The following is an 18,910-nucleotide window of genomic DNA, read 5'->3' as shown; positions in this document are numbered from 1 at the left end:
TGGCTTTTTCCATGAATGTGACAGTAAAAATTCTACATAGAATGTCTTCATCAATTTCTTGAAAATCATAATTTGAAACATTTTGAATAAATTGAAAGACATGATTAAAAGCAGAAGAATTCCTCTTACCGTTAAATTTTCCCTAAGACAAGAGTGTTACCACTTCGGGTGGATTATTAGAATATGAACGTTCATGGATACAACTCCAAATTGGAAGTTTAAGAGGAACCATCATGATTTAAATAAAATGTTAAAATTGAAAAGACTCCAATAGCCAACAAGTTTCAGGCCCTCTTTCTAGCGCCAAAATGTTGAAGCCTCGAAAATCGTTGCTACAATATGGGGGATGACCGCCCGGTCTGGACATTAAAGCAATTCCAATTCTGTTTGGAATGGTGGTTCCGACTGGTTTAACTAGGTCCATTTACCTTCTCTCAATCTCCAATGGCTTTAAAATATGACTTTCATTCACCAATGGAGAAGAGACATCAGATCAACCCTCTTGTTGATCAAGGAAGAAAGTGATCCTTAAGCTGATTTGGGGCTCAGCCAAGCCACAACTAAAGTTTTCCTCTTTGAGAAGATGACTTAAAAGAATGTAGAAATTAATCTAAATGAAAACTTATTCTTAGATGCAATCAAAAGAAACTATCTTAATCCTATTTCAATTAAGCAGATATAAATCTAACCCAACCAAGAGCAAGATATTTAAAGTATTGGGATTTAAAAATGTCTGGCTTATAATGAATATCAAGCTAACGAATTAATTCAATTAATTGACATTATGAATACCAAATACATCCTATTGAGACCTCTTAACTGAAATAATTAATCAACAACACTCAGGAAGAAGTTCACAAAATGATATTGATCATTTAATCAGTAACTTGAATAATTAAATAATAATATGCGGAAGAAGTTCACAGCATATCACTATTCAACAAATCAGTTTTATAAGAAAGATTTCTGAGTAAATAGTTACTCACAAATAAGAATTTAATCCATAAGAGTAGAAATACATAATAACATAAAATTGAGACAAATTACCCATATCGACAAAAGTGCATAAATATGAAAGTAACTTGACACATTCATGTCATCATAAAATGAAACAAGAATTTAAAATAATAGTATTCGAAATGCCAATTTTATTGAATCCATTCTCTAGCTCTGGTCTCCAACAGTCCTTTACAATGCCTGAGCTTCTGCTTTCAAAGACAAAGCTACAATAGTGCAAACTCTGTTCATTTTACATAACACAGAATTAAAAAAAAAAAACCTCAATAATCCTCAGATCTGAAATTTCCACTCCCCCCCTACAACTCTAAATCCCTATTACAGAAGTGCTTTTAGAATTCCAGAATTGCAGAGGAGAGAAGTCCCTATTACATTTTGCAACCTGTTATTTATAATATTTTCAAAGCTATTTTTGAGAGAAAAGTTTGTTGAAGAAAAATCTGCCCAATCCAATTTTATTTGCTCAAAATTCCAATCTTTAATTGATGGAGCATTCTCATTGATTGAGGTCATTTTCTCCATATCTCTTCCACTGCTTTCCTTTAAAAATAAATCAAAATAAATTAAGATACAACAATAAAATCAAAATGTCATTTCTGGAATTAAAACAAATCCAATAAAATGAAATTTAATTAATTAAAAAGGAAATCTGAGCTGCATATAATGATTTTAATTGGTTAAGGATATTATTGACACATGAATTTGCAATTAAAAGAGGCTTGGGCAAATGAAAATGAAGAAAATAAAACTCAGAAAATTGATTTTGTTGAAAAAATCGGAGCTTGATCTTTTGTCTGTTTTTAGACCCAATAAACGACTAAATCTGTTAGTGAAATCTCCTCAGAAATGTTCTCCTTGATTTCATTTCCAATCATTTGGCCAAGTATAACTCAATCTATGAGCTTCCAAAGTTGATAGATTAAATCTGGCATAATTTTAGAAATTTTGTTGCTGGGCTAAAAATCAAAATTTTAATTAAAAAATCTAATTCTAAATTAGACTCTAATTATCTAATAATTAATTCTAATTTAATTATTAACTAACTAATATATACAATTAATTTTAATTAATACTCTTTTAATTAAAAATTAAATAAGTTATAAAATTTAATTAATATACAAATGATTTGAAAGACTTAATTTAAAATATAATTAATATTATAATTCAAATTATATTAAAATTATAATAAATCTTCTAATTATAATATAATTTTTATAATAATATATATATAAATTAGTCCACAAACCATTGGAATCAACCAAAACGAAAACAATTAAACAAACCATTGAAATCAATCCAAAATCCATTAATTTCATCCATGTGAAGAGAAATGATGGAGGAGGGAAGTGAGTGGAGGGTGAGGTGAGTGTGAGGTAGGATGAGGTGAGATGGAGGTACAAGAGTCATAGGGTGATCAAAAACTTTTTATTAAAACCTTTTACCCCATCGCATTTTCTAATCGCAAATCCTAAAATGTTTAAGTTGAGGAGCTTGTTAAAATTGCGATATGTGATATGTGATGTCACAATATCGCATTGCATGAAACTTTCGATTGGGGGTTTGTAAAAAAATTCTTTGTAAATTTGCAATGCGATGGACCCGATAAATTTTATATATTGGGGTTCAGGATTGTTGTGCATTGGTGGAATTATGGAGATGAAACAAAGTGTGGTCTACTTAAAGTGGGATTCTCCTATTATAAACTAAAGCCACTTTGGTAATAAAAAGGAATGAACTTTAGCCATCTTGAGATTTCGGGATTTATAAGTGGTTTTAGAACAGAAAATTAGAATAAATTACTGAGATTCCGAAAAACATGTTTTTAAAGTTTTCTACAATTTCGTTGGGTTATTTTAGCAAGATTGTTAAAAAAAAATTAAAAATTAAAAAAAAATTCAACTAAAGATTAATATATACAATAAATATATTTTTAAACTAACTAAATTACAAAAATGGAATATTGTACATTTTACGCATTTTTAACCCACGCGACATATATGATTAAATTTCAAAGGAGTGCCATTTACAAACTGGTTGACCAAATGAGGTAAAACAAGCATCAAGAGAAAGATTATAAAAAATTGATTTTGACAAAGCAATCAAAACTAGAATCTAAAGAAAATGAAAAATTAAGAAAATGATAGGATAATCAACCTAATAAAAATGCTAAAAAACATTTAGCCAAAATTTTTATAAAAATAGTCTCCATTATTTGAAGTGAATAAGTAAAAAATGGGAAATTTGTGTTTTACCACAACACTACCTAATACTAATATATATATATATAGATATATAATAATTACATTTTTAAATTACTTAAATAAACCAAATATTATTTTATATAAAATATTTATGTAATAATTATAATTTTAAATGATTAAATAAACAAAATATTTATACGTAAAGATGCTTTTTTATCTAATATATTTTTAATAATTTGCCCTCTTTCCTTATCCATTTGCATTTTTTTTAATAGCCTTCCTCCTTGTGGAATAAGTAAAAACCCTAATTCCTTTTATTTCATAAAAACTAAGTTAACATTTTCAAAAAGTCGAAAATGTCTTTTTTCTCTATGTGGAAATAATGAAAAAGAACAAATGATAGACCGTGACCAAATAGCGAATCAAAGTAAATATTATGTAAAATATTTCTCACATAAATATATAATTCTAGTACCATAATAAACATCTTGGGGAGATATTCTGGTTATGTTAAAGTAAGAGATCTTGGGGAGATATTCTAGTTATGTTAAAGTAAGAGTGATAGCTATATAATCGCAAAGTTTTTACTTCTTTTGAGAGTTATCAATACGCTGGTGTGATTAAGGAAGTGTGGGGTTCACATCTTATCCTTGTGAAAATGAATTTAAATCTCTTTCTTTTTCAATCTGTCATGATGGCTACACATCGTGGAGCACACAATGCCCTAATTATGCATTTATTGGCCAATTTGCAAAAAATATGCTGAGAAAACTAGGGTTTGCATCTTGTCCTCATGAAAACATATTTTTGTACATGGGGGCACCTCCCATTTTTGCACTTTTTTTATTTGTTTACAACTAGTAAGCCTTAATTATTTTTTTAATATCCTCTAATCCGTGTTGCAGAAGGTTGATTGAGTTTATGTGACATTTCGCCAAAATGTTTCCTCGATATGGGGCAGTGTGCGAATAGAAGTAGGTGAATATAGGTTCTTCCACACATTCTGCAATACCCTAGGATGGATACTAGCTACAGATCCCTCTACACTTTTTTTTATTCGTTTGCAACTAGTAAACCTTGTTGATTTGCTTACAACTATTAAGCCTTAATTAATTTTTTAATATGCGTTAATCCATGTTGTGGGACGTTAATTGAGTTTATGTGAAATTTCGCCAAAACATTGCATCGAAACGAGGTAATCTATAGAGGGGGAATGTGCTTGGAGACACATAAGAAGTGTGCAAAGGGGGAATGTGCATGGAGGTGTAAAAATGGGGGAATAAAGCTTCCTCCACATGTTATGCAATTTTCTATGATGGATTTGTTTGCAACTACTAAAACCTTCTTGATTTGTTTACAACTAGTAAGCCTTAATTGATATTTTAATATTTCTACAAAACAAGGCAGTATGTGGAAGAAGTGTGCAGAGGGGAAATGTGAGCAAAGGTGCGAAAGTCAGGGAATAGAGGTTCCTCTGCATATTCTGCAATTTGCTAGAATTGATACTAACAGTGGAGCCCTTTACACCATCTTGATTTGTTTGCATCTATTAATAATTACACAAAGCTTCAAAGCAAATGTTATGAAACACTTGAATGATGTTCTAATTACGCATTGGTTTTCTGAATAAATGTCCAAAAATCTTATTTATTGGAAGGGAAGCTTTTGTTAATTGGAAGAAGTCCAGTGTGCGGAAGAAGTATGTGGAGAGGGAATGTGTGTGGAGGTGTGAAAGTGAGGGAATTGAGGTTTGCTCACATATATTACAATCTGTTATGACTGATACTAGCTGTGGAACCCTTTGCACCATTTTTATTTGTTTGAAACAGTTTAGTAAAATTTCTTGATTTGTTTACAACTAGTAAGCCTTAATTATTTTTTTATATGCGCTAATCCTCATTGTGGGAGGTTGATTGATTTATGTGATATTTCGCCAAAATGGTTCCACAAAATGGGGTAGTGCATGGAAGAAGTCACGCAGAGGGGGAATGCGCACAGAGGTGTGAAAATGGGGGAATAGAGTTTCCCCTCACATTCTACAATCTACTAGGACAATCTTAATTACACATCGATTCATTGAATAAATTTCGAAAAGATTTACGTTTACAAGGAGACAATCTTTTTCTAACTATAGGATTAAGCCTTAATTATTTTTTTAATTTTCTATTAAGTAGTTGAACAATGTCTTGATTATCCGTCGATTAACTAGATAAATGTTTAAAAGAATTAGATTTACTGGCAGGGAAGTTACTTTTAATTGTAGGATTAAGTCTTAATTATTTTTTTAATATTTTCTAATCTATGTCACGAGAGCTTGGTTGAATTTATGTAACATTTTGCCAAACTGTTACTGCAGAATGCGATAGTGTGCGAAAGAAGTGTATGGAGGGGGAATGTGTGCAAATGTATGGAGCTAAAGGAATAAAGGTTCTCTCGCACATATTCCTCTTCTACACATCCTTTCAATATACTACAATAGATATTAGCTGAAAATCCCTCTACACCTTATTTAGTTTTTTGCAATGAGTAAATTACATTAAGCATTGGAATGATGTCTTTATTACACATCAATTTTCTGGATAAATGCAGAAAAGACTATTTTATAATATGGATGCATATGAATTTTTTTATTTGATTACAACCAATAATCATTACACAATGCATCAAAGTAAATGTTATTAAGAATTGGAACTATAGAAAAGGCAATAAATTTGCTACCACTGATGAATTCGAACTGAAATCAAGAGATACAAATTTCTTCTACAATCTGTGGAATATAAAATCACAATATAGAAACACATGAAATGACATAAAATCATCAAAACACAAGGAACACAATTATTTACAAGGGAACCCAACTGGGAAAATTCCCTCCACTGCTTTTCATTAATCAGATGAGAATGAGAAACTATTACAATGTCAACTTCAAGCTTTGAAGCACACCCTACACTATAAAATTGTTCTCTTCTTGAATGACTATATCTGGCCAACACTTAACCTATTCAAGTCCACAACTAGCCTCATATTTCTTTACGAAATTTTGGAAAAATTGAGCTCCTAAAGAATAAGGGAATTCTCTATTTCCTTGCACAAATTATAAGGAATCGATCACTTGCTTAATTGCCAAGCCTGTACACTCAACTAGTATACAATTGATTATTACAATGTGCCTTTCCCTCCACTCCAAGTAGGAAATTTTAATTCCAAGCATGTCTAGGCTATTTTTGGCTAATTGACTGGTTAACTGAGAGATCAATGAGTTAATAACAGTCATAACTAGTCAATTAACCTTCAACTAATTCAATTAGTGACTAGAGCTCAATTAACTAAGTTCAACTAAAAACAATTGAACTAGATTGTTAATTTTTAGCAATTATTACATGCATAACTCTACTCCAAGCCTAAAAACTTAAATTTTATAACTAAGTGACAAGGCCATGTCACTCAAACTAACTACAATCCCAGTCATCTTGTCGATATGGAAAATCGAATTACTCAATTTGACTAAGGCATAAGTTAAATTGAGCCTTTCTTGCTACAATTTCTAACACTCCCTCTTAGCAAGAAACAGATTTTGCACCACTCCTATATGTCACCGATGGAACTCAAATTTGACTCTTAACAATGCCTTTGTTAAAATATCTGCATCCTGCTCCTCGATGGGAATGTACTACAAAATCATAACGGACTACCTATACTATTTCTATCTGATGGAATCCTTGCCCAATCTGCATCAGTGAAACCTTGGAGCTTCACATCATCTATCCTCTTGTACCATAACCCATAATCTGTAGTGCCTCTGAAGTATCTGAGCACATGCTTTGCTTCATTCCAATGAAGCTTTCTAGGCTTCACTATAAATGGACTCAGCTAGTTAACTACAAAGCATATGTTGGGACTTCCCTTCACTAGTGCTAGGCCCCTATAATACTAGTGATTCCCCTATTACTATTGTCATTGTATCCCTTATTGTTATTATTGTGTCCCTATTGTCCCCGTATTTTTATTAGTATGCCGCATAGAAACCCACTATTGTTATTTTTGTGCCCTTATTTTATTACTGTTATGTCGGCTTGATTATATTGTGACCCCTTAGACTTCTATATATAGAAGGGAGGTTTAGTCATTTGTATCATCCAAGAATTGTTCATTTGTGTAATGTAAAGGAGGTTTCCCCCTCAAAGAGGCTGAATTATAAGGCGTTGATCTATCTTTTCTATCTTTTTGTGAGCTGGTTTCCTAACATTTGGTATGAGAGCTTCGGATTCTAGGGTTTCACTCCTCCAAACAGGTCATCGTGGCATTTTCACTATAACGTTTTTTCTGCAATGTTTCAAAAACTAGAAAAACAAAACATTTGAGCCGAAAAAGTTCTGAACTTCGGGTCCAAATTTCAGAGCTTGTCTCGCTATATTTGTGGAGATATGATCTGAGGAAGTTAGGGTTTTTGTAGACTCTCGAATTACATTCCAAACAGGTGATCTAGGGAAAATCGTCATAACTTTTATTATGTGCATCAGATTGAAATTTTGTAAGAAGTTGCAGAAAGAGGACGACCTGTAGTTTTTTTTGTATCAGTTTTAGATACTAAGGTCGAAACAGTGACACGTGGCACGTCATACAAGTTCTCTCTACTGGACTAGTTTATAATCAGGTCACTGTGGGAGATGTGGCATAACTCTTCATTAGAGAATCCAATCTTGATCAGACTTGCGGGGTTAGAAAGAGGACTCAAAGGGCTACTGTAGGATGAGATTTCAGATATTTGAGATCCACAGTTACAAAGATACAACAGATTCAATATCGAGCTCTTACAAAGTGAAAAAAAAAAGGTGTGTAGTTTTTTTTAAATTTTGCATAAGATTGGTTTGAAAAATTAGTTTGAAGGAATTCAAAGGGAATAGTGAAGAATTATTAGCATTAATTAATGCCTCAAAGAAAGAAAATGGAAACACCTAGTAAGCAACCTGAAAGCTCTAGCATGACTTGTGAAGAAGAGGAAGAAATGCAACATGATATATCAAAATTACAAGACCAAGTACAACAAATTTCACTCTCACTAAAGGTAAATGAAGCCAAGATGAATGGCGTGGAAGCTAATATGAATGGCATGCAAGTTAATATGGAAGATAATATGGATGGCGTGGAAGCTAATATGGATGGCATGGATGCTAAGATGAATGGCATGGATGATAAGATGGAAGAATTGAAGATAAATTTGAATAAGATGCTACAAGAAATGGTCACTGATGGTGAAAGGGTAGTAAAGGAAACTCATGATGAGAACAAAAGAAATGTTAATCATGATTTCATAGACTCTAATGTTGGATTGAAGACCCACCATGTTCCAAAAATCGATATGAGGAAGTTTGATGGAAAGGATCTCGGAACATGGATACTATAGATGGAGCAATTTTTCGACCTCCATAATGTACAAAACACAAAAAAGGTACATATTGCAACTTTATATTTGGAACCAAATCAGTTTGTATGGTATCGATGGCTTTGCTATCGTAAACAAATTGTCACTTGGGCAATTTTTACAGAAGAAATGATAGCACATTATGAGGATACAAAAAGCAAATCCTTTTTTAGCCAATTGATAAATCTCAAACAAAAGGGTTCAATTATGGAGCACATTGAGGACTTCCAAAAATTGAACATAAGGGTAAAAGATATTCCAAAGGAGCGTAGGATTGATGTGTTCATAGGGACTTTAAAGGATAATATCCAACACGAGGTTCGCCTTTGGGAAACTGATTCATTTGAGAAGGCATTCAGGTTAGCAAGAAAAATGGAAAGCAAAATTATGGCAACCAGGAAGCCTACCACTCACAACTATAAAGATGGAAGTGTTGTTGCCCCTAGCCTTCCACAACCTACAAGGTTGACACCACAAAAATTGGAAGAACAAAGAGTAAAAGGGCTTTGTTACAGTTGTGATAACAAATACACTAAAGGTCATAAGTGTGCTGAGAAGAAATTATTCTACATAGATTGTGAAGAGGAGGAAGAAAAGGAACAAGAAATGTCAAAAGAAGAGGATATACTCCAAGAAAAAACCCTGGATAAAGAAGAAATGAATCCGACCATATCTTGTAATGCATTGGTTGGAATTACCACTCCTCAAACTATCAAGATAGAAGGACATATCAAGAAGAAAAAGGTAATAGTGTTGATTGATTCAGAAAGTACCCATAATTTTATTCATTATAAGATAGCAAAGGAATTGAATTGCTTCCTATATCCAGCACCAGAGTGTCAAGTGATGGATGCAAGTGGAGGAACCATAAATTGCTCTGGAAAGTGCCATAATATCAAGCTATGCATGGGAGAATATGTATTGAATAACCCAATTCTTTCCATTCCAATGGGTGGTGCTGATGTTGTACTAGGAGTCCAATGGCTACAATCCTTGGGTACAATAGCTTTTAATTTTCAAGAACTTTTCATGAAATTTTGTGTGGAAGGAAAGGAAGTTGAATTAGGGGTATTACAGGGAAACTGGGAAAGATAATTATCTCTAACGGTATGACAAAGCTTCTAAAGAAGGAACAATGAGGTGTAATCGCACAATTATGTTTGCTAGAGGTTCTCCCATAGAAATAATCTATTTCTCCATATTTTCAAAAAATCTTGGACAATCATTCCAAGGTATTTGAGACTCCCAAAGGTCTCCCACCTATTCGTGATCATGATCATGCTATTCATTTGATTCCAGGAAGTGTTCCTCCAAACATCAGGCCGTACAGATATCCCTATGCCCAAAAGAGTGAAATTGAACGTATGGTTACAGAAATGCTAGAGGCTGGTATAATTCAACCTAGTCAAAGTTCTTTCTCTGCTCCAGTGGTATTGGTGCACAAGAAGGATGGATCATCGCACATGTGTCCAGATTATAGGGAGCTCAACAAGATCACTATTAAAGATAAATTTACCATTCCTGTCATTGATGAATTATTGGATGAATTGCATGGATCAATGTACTTAACTAAGTTGGATCCTTGTTCAGGATATCATCAGATGAGAGTGAAGACTGAAGACATTCCGAAAACAACATTTAGAACTCATGAGAGTCATTATGAATTTTTGGTCATGCCTTTATGCCTTACCAATGCACCTTCTACATTTCAAGGTTTGATGATTCCATTTTCAAACCCACCCTTAGAAAATTTGTGTTAGTATTTTTTGATGATATACTAATCTACAAATGGTCTTGGAAGGATCATATTGAACATGTTGGCAGGGTGCTCAAACTATTGGAGGAGAAACAATTATATGCAAAAATCTCCAAATGTTTCTTTGGAGTACAAGAGGTGGAATATCTGGGTCATATTGTATTTCATGAAGGTGTTAAGGTAGACCCTAGCAAAATTAAAGCCATTAAGGAATGGAAAATCCCCACATCCATAAAGCATGTGTGAGGATTTCTCGAGTTGAAAAGGTATTATCGCAAGTTTGTTAAGAATTATGGGAGAATAGCAGCACCTCTAACAACATTATTGAAGAAAGATGCATTTTCATGGACTCCAGAAGCAAGAAAGGCCTTCGAACATGTTAAAGAGGCAATTTGCCAAGCACCAGTCTTAGCTACGCCAGACTTCAAAAAAACCTTTATTGTGGAATGTGATGCTTCAGGAAATGGAACTGGTGCTATTTTAATGCAAGATGAAAGACCCATTGCTTTCGAAAGTCATCCAATCAAGGGAAAGTATTTACAAAAAACTATTTGTGAGAAGGAAATGTTTTCACTACTACATGCACTTAAGAAATGACGACCCTACCTAATGGGAAGACACTTCAAGGTAAAAAAAGATCATGATAGCCTTAAATACTTTTTAGAACAAAGATTATCCTCTGAAGAGAAACAAAAATGGGTCACAAAAATGTTGGGTTATGACTTTGAAATCATTTACAAAAAAGGGAAGCAAAATGTTGTGGTAGATGCACTCTCAATAAAGGATGAAGATGTGGAAGCATTGTTGTGCACCATTTCTATTATCCAACTAGATTGGATAAACGAAGTAAGGGAGGAATGGAAGAATGACGAAGAAGTGTGGGAACTCATTGGAAAGTTACAACAAGATCCCAGTACATTTGATACATTTAGCTGGAAAAATGATTCGTTATGGTACAAAGATCACTTATACCTATATAAGAATTCCCAACTCAAACAAAATATTCTTATGGAATTGCACACTTCTCCCTTTGGAGGGAACTCAGGATTTTTTAAAACTTACCACAGGGTTAAGAAGGAATTTTTTTGGGATGGCCTTAAATCAGATATTCAAAATTTTGTGGCGGAATGTTTGGTTTGCCAACAAAATAAAGTTGAAACAATTAAGACCCCAGGTCTATTACAACCTTTATCCATTCCAAGCCAACATTGGGAGGAGGTTTCAATGGATTTTATCACAAGTTTACCCAAGTCTGAGGGAAAGAGTGTCACCATGGTGGTAGTTGACAGACTTACCAAGTATGCACACTTTTGTGCATTATAACATCCATTTAAAGCCAATATAGTTTCTACTGCATTTATGGAAACAATTTAAAAGCAACATTGAAACCCAAAGATTATTGTAAGCAACAGAGATCCCATTTTCACTGGAAAATTTTGGACAGAATTATTTTCTTATCTCAGTACTCAGTTAGCTCATAGCTCATCTTATCATCCTCAATATGATGGGAAAACTGAGATAGTAAACAAATGTTTGGAAGGATATCTTCATTGCTTTGTATCTGATAAACAGACACAATGGGTCAAATGGTTGCCTTTGGCTGAATGGTGGTATAACACTTCCTTCCATACTGCAGCAAAAATGACCCCATTTATGGCACTTCATGGATATCATCCACCATCCATCACATCATATTTAAGAGAAAATTATAAGGTTCAAGCAGCGGAACATCACATTGAGCATCAACAATAAGTTCTCCAACTCTTAAAGGATAACCTCACATTGGCACATAATAGAATGAAACAACGGGCAGATCAACATCGCAGTGAAAGAAGTTTTGATGTAGGTGACTGGGTATTCCTATGGCTACAACCATATAAACAAATGTCCCTCAAGCAAGCTAAGAAGAATAATAAATTATCACCAAAGTATTATGGTTCGTACAAGGTGTTGCAAAAGATTGGTACTATGACATACAAATTGGAGCTTCCTGTAACTTCCTAAGTGAACCCAGTTTTCCATGTTTCATGTTTAAAGAAGGTTATAAGTGACAAGCTCCTAGTTAAAACAATATTGCCAGAACTTGATGAGGAAGGAAAAATCATATTGGAATCGGAAGTAGTCACAGAAGCAAGAACTCGACAGCTACGAAATCGATCAATTTCGGAGTATCTCATCAAGTGGAAGAACTTATCCACTGAATATTGCACATGGGAGGATGAGAATTTTATACAGAAGCATCTAGAACTACTCAAGCATTGAGGACAATGCTTTTCGGAAGGAGAGGGGCATGTTAGGCCCCTATAATACTAGTGATTCCCCCATTAATATTGTCATTGTATCCTTTATTGTTATTATTGTGCCCTTATTGTCCCCATTGTTAACACCCAGGTTGTTCCCTATGACTCCCAAGGGAATACGGCCGGGGTAACCACTAACCAATCTTTGGATTACAGTTTCTAGCCAAACTGTAATCAGAGAGGGCTCTCTCTTTATAATTTGTCTCTGTTCTGTGAATATTTTAGGCTAGTTATGAAGTGAGGGTTTTTTGGTTTATATTTTGGTTGAAGGACTTCTTTCAGTGCTTAAGATGTAGTGTTCAGATAATATTGGGCAATGGAGTCTAGAGCTGTGAAATGTTTTGAAATGCTGGAGTGATGATGTTCAGACTGCAGGGCCTATTGGGTATCTCAAGCAAACAAAATTTAAACTTAAGTGGTGATGAATGGTCAGCCAACAGAAAGCAATTAAGAATTCTCCATTAAGCTGGTGATGTGAAAGTGAAACATGTTGCACAGGAGCAAACTTGAATTCCTGAAACAAAGGTCACTGTGAAAGATATATTCTGATAGTGCAGCAATTAAGAATTACACTTATCAAGATTACAGCTGAAGAAAACATTCATTAACAACATAGATTGAGCTCAGGGTATTGCATGAATAAATCCTGAAGGCTATTCTTTTTCTTTGTTGCTAAATACTCAGAAATTAGAAACATATATGGATTGTAAAAGATTGAAACACATAACAAAGAGAGTTACAGAAAACTTATTGTATTGTGAAGTACACAGGAATCCTGCAGTTTTTCAACAGACACCAGAACGCATTCAACGCTTCAGAACTTTGAGAAATTCCATCACTTTGTTTATTAAACTCTGAAAAGATTACAGCATAAGAACTTCTTCAAGAGAAATCAACAACAACCCCTGCAAACTCATGCGAGGGGGAATTTATACAAGTGTTACATACAAAATATCTCAGGCATTGAGTCATCTGAGAAATGAATGCGTTCACCAACTTTTCCAGATAATAGATAAGAAAGTTATTACATCATTGAATATAACATAAATGCTCTTTATGTATGTCAGAAGATATTTTGACCTTTGGAGGCCATTGAGTCGGTCTGAAAGTTCTGCTTTCATTCTGGAACATGTGCGCTTTGTGGCTGTCGTGCTGTAGTTTTCGGCCCTGCCACCTGTGACTGTACTTGCTGCTGTAGTGGCCGAATAGCTCGCTGAGTTGGCCCAGCCCCTTTCTCCATGTATGCTGATATGTCAAAATTTCCTTGTATATGACAGCTTTGCATATTTCAATGAAAAACTTGATTTATTGGCTCTGGTTTGACAATATTATTTGTATCAACCTGGTCCAGACTTCCAGTGTGGGCAATTGATGCCTCAAAATTGCCTCCATGGTCTCATCTGCCTCTGTGTATTTATAAAAGTTTGGAGGCACATCGAACAGATGATTGATTTCATTCATGATGAAAAACAGGTTTTCCACCCTGTTGTAGAGAATCTGCCCTGTTGCTGGCCCTGATTCTGCTGAAGTGCTGGGCTTTTCTGCAATTTGACTTGCAGCAAAGGCATTGACTCTCTTTGCATAATTTTCATGGGTAAGCAGCTTTCCTGCACTGCTTAGTATGCTGGGGAGACCTCTGTTCTGCAATGCCAGGAACCTTTCCATGAATCTATTGGTTTATGTCTGCATATCTTGGCTTCTCCTTTCCAATGTTTGAATCAGGGTTCTTAAGGTCAGGACCCTTTTGACTACTGAGATAGTCTCAGTTCTGTTGGTAATTCCAATGGTAGCCAGCTGAGAGCTTGTCCTGTGATTTAGCACATTGATCATTCTGTTGGCAGCATCCGACATATTGCCAAGATTTTCCCTTGCTCTTTGGATCTCCCTATGTGCCTTTGCAATGAGCTCTGACTGCTCATGTATGGTCTCAATGTAATGCCACTGGTCAGTAATGGACTGGCCAATATTTGCCCATAGGACTGCCTTGAGCTCAGCTGTTACTTTATCAAGTGTGAGCTCTTTCTCTAGCTCATTTATCCTCTTTTTGAGAGCCTTTATCTCTCTTTCCTTCTCAGCTACGTTCTGTTTGGATTTATCATATTTTTCATTTATCTTAGCCAAAGTCTCTTTGGCTTGATTTAGCTCTGACATTTGAGCTTCCAGGACCTGAATCTCATTTTGAAGTTTCTGCATATCCAGACTATGAGCCTGCTCTGTTGTTGGTGCAGCTGTTGATGTAGATGGTGCTGTTGGCTCTGTCTGTTGTAAAGGAGGGGCAGTGGTCTTAGGAGCTTCTTCCAGATTGATTATTTCTGGAGGAGGCTGAGATGTCTGACCTTCTTCCCTTTGCTGCAATGATGCTTGTAATGCTGCCTGTGCAGCCTCTGACTCTCCCAATTTTTCTTGAGTCTGGGTCAATTGTTTATATAGAGACACCAGTAATTGTGTGGCCTCTTGATCATGTCTCTGCTGGGCAACTTCATCTGTTTGAGGATGAATAGTGGCTGGGATCTTGAACCTTTTCCTTAAGGCTGCCATGTCTGCATCCCTTAACTTCAATATTTCTTGTATGCCCTTGATGTCCTTGGGGTCATGCCCAATCTCTATGATTATATCTTCTAGGGCCCTGATCCTGTTATCTTTTGCTTGAGAGGAGGCCCTCTCCAACTCCAGCTGAGCAGTTGTATTGTTTAGGCTATTCTCTAGCCTGTAATTGTCCAATGTCTTGTCTGCCAAGGAAGCATATACCATCTCACCCGTTTGCTTATGCAATTCAATTTTGTCCATTGGGTGGATGTCTTTGGCCAGGACCTCAAGATTGGTCCTTAAGTAGTCTGAAGCAGATTGTGGCTGCAATGTAGTTGGCATAAAGTGACTCATGATCATCTTGCCTTCCTGAACATCATATGCAGACATGAGTCTTTGTTGATTAGTGGGAGCCATTTTCAATAAATGGTTGTACAGCTGTATTTTAATGGGCTCATTCCTCTTCTTTATGTCAATGAACTGCTGTTTAATGCTCAGTTCACCCTCCCTCTGCTGGCTAGAGGAGCTGACTTCTCCTCCCACTATCCTCTCTTGTTCCTGTTGGAAGGAACTTGCAGATGCCTCCATACTAGGTGGGCCCATGCCCAAAGATTGCCCAATAGGCATCTCCTCCTCTGAAAGGGGATTCATTCTATGCCTCTTCTCACCATGACTTATTGATGTAGTCAAGGGAGTTTCTCTGTCCCTTTTTCTCCTTATGTCCTCCTTTTGGGGAGTTTGGAGGACTGATGTTTCAACTGTTGTCTCTTGCCTAGGGGGCACCATTTCGGGTATCTGCTGTTCAGTAACAATTGGTGCCTCAGCTGCCTTTTCTTGCTGTAATGGCTGCTCTTTCTCTTGCTGCCCCTCTTGTGGCTGTTGTACCTGTTGTTGCTGCTGCTGTACCTCCTCATGAGGTGGCTGTTCTGGCTCCATCTCCTTTTCCTTGCCTTTGGCAGAGGTTTGCTCAGTATCCTTGGCTGCTTGCTGATTTGCTGTGGATGAAGATGCAGTTGTTCCCACTTGAGTACTTGGAAGGGTGAACACCTGTGCAGAAAGCTCTAGATCAGCCATTTTCAAGAGATTTCTTCGTGCTCTTTCATTTAATTCTTCTTGTGTAATGGGTTCCTCTAAGGTCCCCCTCCTCCATTTTACTTGGTTTGCATATTTTTCTATATGTGGCAAGCTCACATGATTATAGCCGGAAAGCCTATACTTGAGCCTTCTCATAGATACAAAGTGTTTGGGGTCATAAGGTTTCCAGAGGAAACTGGTTTTCAAGCCAAGGCCTCCTAGCATTCTATCTGCTTCTACCCAGCCTTCCTCTCTATTGTTATAGATAAAGTGGCCAAGTTGGTTCCTGACTTTCAACTGTGCTTTCTTGCCTTTGCCAGAAAAGTGAAGCACATCCACATTGCCAAACTGCCTGAAGTATTCTAGGGCGAATAGCCTCATAGGCACATATCTGGGTAGTTTGTAGGGAGGCAATTCACACCCATATATCCTGATGACGGTGTGGTTCTGGTAGAAGTACCAGTCCCCAATGCTGTATGATTTGGATAGCTGAAGGATTCTCTGCATATCATCTGTGAGTCTTGGAGGAGGTGAGCTCATCAGCATAGACATGGCTGGGTGGATAAAGAGATCTATGAACTCACAGTAAGTATATGGAGAATCAGATATAATGTGGAAAGCTGAGGACCAATAGACTACTGATCTAGGATTGCCATGGGCATCCACCTTTCTGATAGGAAAATGAAATTTCTCATGTTGATGGTACAAGATCAAGTGGTAGATGTAGGAGGTGTATCTGAACACCCTTTCTCTTGCCAAATTCATCAATTGCTCATGAATCTTGTCTGATATGTAGGTGGCATAGTCATAGCAGATTGGTGACTTTCCAGGAGCAAACATAAGCATCATCACCAACACAGTTTCATCAATATATTCAATTGAATTATAGCCTAAGATGGGACTAGTCATATCTGCAAGGTCTCTGCCCAGCCGGTTGAGATATACATGAACAATTGGAGGGTACTTCACACTGTCAGAGTCAACGTATAACTGATTTAGTTTAGTGACTTGAGCATCTGTCAGTTTAGCCCCTTGATTTATCAAGTCTATCAGTGACAAAGGGACCAACTTCTTCTGAGTCTTGAAGCAAAGCATGTCTCTGATGGCTTCAGGGGTAACATAGAAAACAACTAAACCAGAAGGGTCAATCACAGCCCTCTGAGTGGCATCATAACATTCAGCACACAGGTGGATTAGCTCAGGGAACTGGTTGACTTGAGGGAGCTTAAAAATAGGAAGAAAAGAGTCCCATATGCCCAGTACATCTGTTCCACTCTCATGCTTAGCCTTTAACTCATTCAATAGGTGAATGTGGAACTTACTGCTCATAAACATTTCTTCTGATATTTGGTAATCCAGGTCAGCTAACGGCTTCCAATCCACTTCTCTCTGGGGGGCATTTAATGGAGCAACATTCAATGCTATCGGGGCTACTGGTGGATCCATGGTTTCTTCTAGGATTAGAAATGGATGTTAATATGCAGATTAACACAAAGGAGTCTTCTTTAACAGAAAAAAGTGAATTGTTCAGGGATGAAAGATAAATGATCAGGTGCAGCAGTTGAAATACTGTTTGAAGTGTAAGTAAGACCACTGTCTGGTCTCACTCTGTCTTTTTATAATCAGTAGGCACAGTTTGAGTAACTGGTTCGCGATTGCGCGAACAGAGTACAGATTTCAGTGAAAATTCAGGCAAACAAGGCTCAGCTGATGGTTTTCGGTCTCACGGTCGCAAATGGGGGCTAGGCAGAGGAAATTTGCCGGTAAAATTATAATTTTCAGTGTCTCTTAATCTTTTTGCAGGATTTCACTAACAAATTAGGTGCATGGAGGATTAATGAGGAGAAATACCTGGTAAACAGCGAGCAACGGTCACGAATGTGGGCAGGAATGGTACGCCAGAGGTCTCCAGATCGATTCCAGCAAGGTGGCGCAGGTTTGAACGTGAAAAAGCATGCAGAGAAAGCAACAGCGAATTGGCAAAAAGTGTGAAAAAACGCGAAAATTGGCCAAAATATGGATTTTTTGGGACTTTGGCGCTTTTTTGGGATGACGTCAGCATGACGTCATCGGGTGGAGTCAAGGCCGGATGACGTCAGCATGACGTCATATGGTGATGTGGCAGCATATGAGAGGTCCACGGGGATGATGAGGTGGCAGACAGGTGGAACAATGGCGGGCGGGGCGTGCCGACGCGGCGCTGACGTGGTGATGACGCTGGCAGTGACGTTTGCAGGGCGGGTTGGCGGAAACCGGAAACCGCGGCGGTATTATATCGCACCGCCTTCCATACGGAAGCGGTAATGTCAGGGGTACCTCCGATACGCTGTGGGGGTGACGCGTGGCCGAGGCCTGACGTCACCCTCTGACAGATATCGGAAGGTAACGTCTGGACGTCGGGGCCGGTCCGATATCCATGTGGGCCGTCGGATCAAAGGCACCCGATCGGACGGTCGACGGATCGTTGAAGTGGGAGGACGATACGGACGCAGGCGGGGTTAAAATAATATTTGTTTTGGGATGCGCACCTGGCGGAGAACTTTGGCAAATGGCGAATCTCCATGGTTTTTCAATATATTTTTATAAAAACTCATGCAGCGCCCAGACTTTGGTT

General features: G+C 36.8%; 1 protein-coding gene across 1 annotated transcript in view; it reads left to right on the top strand.

The window, feature by feature from the left end:
* The window catches only part of LOC149220628 (uncharacterized), a 48,759-nt gene extending 30,471 nt beyond the window's left edge, over nt 1-18,288 (top strand). The window contains exons 2-3 of the mRNA XM_089387148.1: nt 17,656-17,768; nt 18,100-18,288. Of these exons, the coding sequence (XP_089243274.1) occupies nt 17,656-17,768; nt 18,100-18,288 (302 nt within the window). The remainder of the gene's footprint in view (nt 1-17,655; nt 17,769-18,099) is intronic.
* Nucleotides 18,289-18,910: the final 622 nt, after the last annotated feature.

This window comes from Pinus tabuliformis, chromosome Q (genome assembly GCF_031772625.1).
Source record: "Pinus tabuliformis cultivar Carrire ecotype Pingquan chromosome Q, CPIR1, whole genome shotgun sequence".
Classification (NCBI taxonomy): domain Eukaryota; kingdom Viridiplantae; phylum Streptophyta; class Pinopsida; order Pinales; family Pinaceae; genus Pinus; species Pinus tabuliformis.
This window is presented reverse-complemented; position numbering and strand designations above follow the sequence as displayed.